The sequence below is a fragment of the Rhinolophus sinicus genome, linkage group LG03, assembly GCF_036562045.2.
Source record: "Rhinolophus sinicus isolate RSC01 linkage group LG03, ASM3656204v1, whole genome shotgun sequence".
Lineage (NCBI taxonomy): Eukaryota > Metazoa > Chordata > Mammalia > Chiroptera > Rhinolophidae > Rhinolophus > Rhinolophus sinicus.
The window spans coordinates 75,929,444-75,931,235 of NC_133753.1; the positions used below are offsets into that span (position 1 = coordinate 75,929,444).

General features: G+C 39.1%; 1 protein-coding gene across 1 annotated transcript; it reads left to right on the forward strand.

The window, feature by feature from the left end:
* Positions 1-932: 932 nt before the first annotated feature.
* Positions 933-1,476, forward strand: LOC109455353 (exosome complex component CSL4). Its single transcript, XM_074326711.1, has 2 exons — positions 933-1,059; positions 1,256-1,476. The coding sequence occupies exons 1-2, from the start codon at positions 933-935 to the stop codon at positions 1,474-1,476; spliced, it is 348 nt and encodes a 115-aa protein (XP_074182812.1).
* The last annotated feature ends 316 nt before the right edge of the window (positions 1,477-1,792 follow it).

The window sequence follows — 1,792 nt, forward strand, 5'->3', positions numbered from 1 at the left end:
AATTTATCTGTAAATTTTTAATGTTTTCTCTTAAAATGAGTTTCATTCCTTCATTAAAAATATTTGAATAATACTTTTTATTTTTCAATTACTGTTGACATACAATAATATATTAGTTTCAGATGTACCATATAGTGATTAGACAGTTATATAACTTATAATACGAAGTGAGCATCCCAGTAAATCTCATACCCTTCTGACATCATGCATAGTTATATTATTGACTAGATTCCTTATGCAATTGGTGCTTCTTAAACCCTTCCCTTTTCACCCACACACCAAACCCCCTCCCTCTGGCAACCATCAACATGTTCTCTGTATCTATGAGTTTGTTTCTGTTTTGTTTGTTCATTTATTTTGTTCTTTAGATTCCACATATAAGTAAAATATGACGTTTGTCTTTCTCTGACTTATTCCAGTCACCACAATACCCTCTAGGTTTTTCCACATTGTTACAGATGACAACACTTCATTCCTTTTCATTGCTGAGTAATACTCTGTTGTGTATATGTACCAACTCATCTTTATTGATTTATCCATTGATGGACATCCAGGTCACCTCCATATCTCGGCTATTGTAAAAAATGCTGCAATGAACGTATGATTACACATGTCTCTTGGAAGTAGTGCTTTAGGTTTCTTTGGATAAATACCCAGAAGTGGAATTACTGGGTCCTTCTTTGTCTCTTGTTATAACCTTTGTTTTAAAGTCTACTTTGTCTGGTATGAGTATTGCTACCCCAGTATTGTTGTTGTTGTTGTTGTTGTCTTCATTTTCATAAAATATATTTTTTCTGTCTCTTTACTTTCAGTCTGTACGTGTTTTTCAATCCGAAGTGAATATCTTGTAGGCAGCTTATGTAAGGGACTTGTGTTCTTATCTATTCCATTTAATTCATTTATGCTTAAAATAATTGTTGATAGAGGCAGTCATGGCACCACCCATGAGGTGCTGCATCCCCAGCAAACGTCTGTGTAATTTGGAGGAGGCCAGCCGGGGCAGCAGCTCATACACCCAGCACGGCTGTATTGGCTGCATGATGAAGAGCAGTGAGAATGGTGCACTTCCTGCCCTGTCTGTGAGGAAAGCAGCAGTCCCAGTTACTGCCAGATGTGGAGGCTATTGTAACCTGTAAGGTGTCTAGCATCAATGCATGCTTTGCCAAAGTACACGTCCTGTATGTGGGGTCCACACCACTTAAGAACTTTTTACAAGGAACTATCCACAAGGAAGATGTCTGAGCTACTGAAAAAGACAAGGTTGAAATTTATAAGAGTTTACACCCAGGTGACGTTGTCTTGGCCAAAGTGATCTCCCTACCTGACGCACAGTCCAACTACCTCCTGACCACTGCTGAAAACGAGCTAGGGGTGGTGGGGACCCACAACAAATCAAGTGTCCAGATGGTTCCCATCAGCTTGTGTGAGATGCAGTGCCCTAAGGTCCACACTAAAGAATTCTGGAAAGTGGCCTGAATACAGCCTGAATTCTTGCAGATCTAAGAAGCCACTTTTACCCCAAAGTGAGGGGGAGGGGGTAAGCTGTTTCCAAGAGTACCTGTATGAAAGTTACAGTAAGATGGCATTGTCTTTATTCAAACACCTGGGGTCAGCCAGCAACCACTTATAGAAAAGTCTGCCAGAAACTTACTATGTAGGTGAAACATTTTGCTTGTGAACCTTTCAGTGGATTTCATTATCTTGAGTAATAATTTCTTTTTTGGGGGCTCCATAAAGTGTATAATGTTGGAAATAGCCTATTCCTTCTGACAGTCTTATAAATACATACTTT

Bases quoted from the DNA above. Each gene is read 5' to 3' on its own strand.
- LOC109455353 (XM_074326711.1), top strand. From the start codon at position 933: ATGGCACCACCCATGAGGTGCTGCATCCCCAGCAAACGTCTGTGTAAT. The intron at 1,060-1,255 runs GTGCACTTCCTG...CTACTGAAAAAG, and splicing joins GATGAAGAGCAGTGAGAATG to ACAAGGTTGAAATTTATAAG.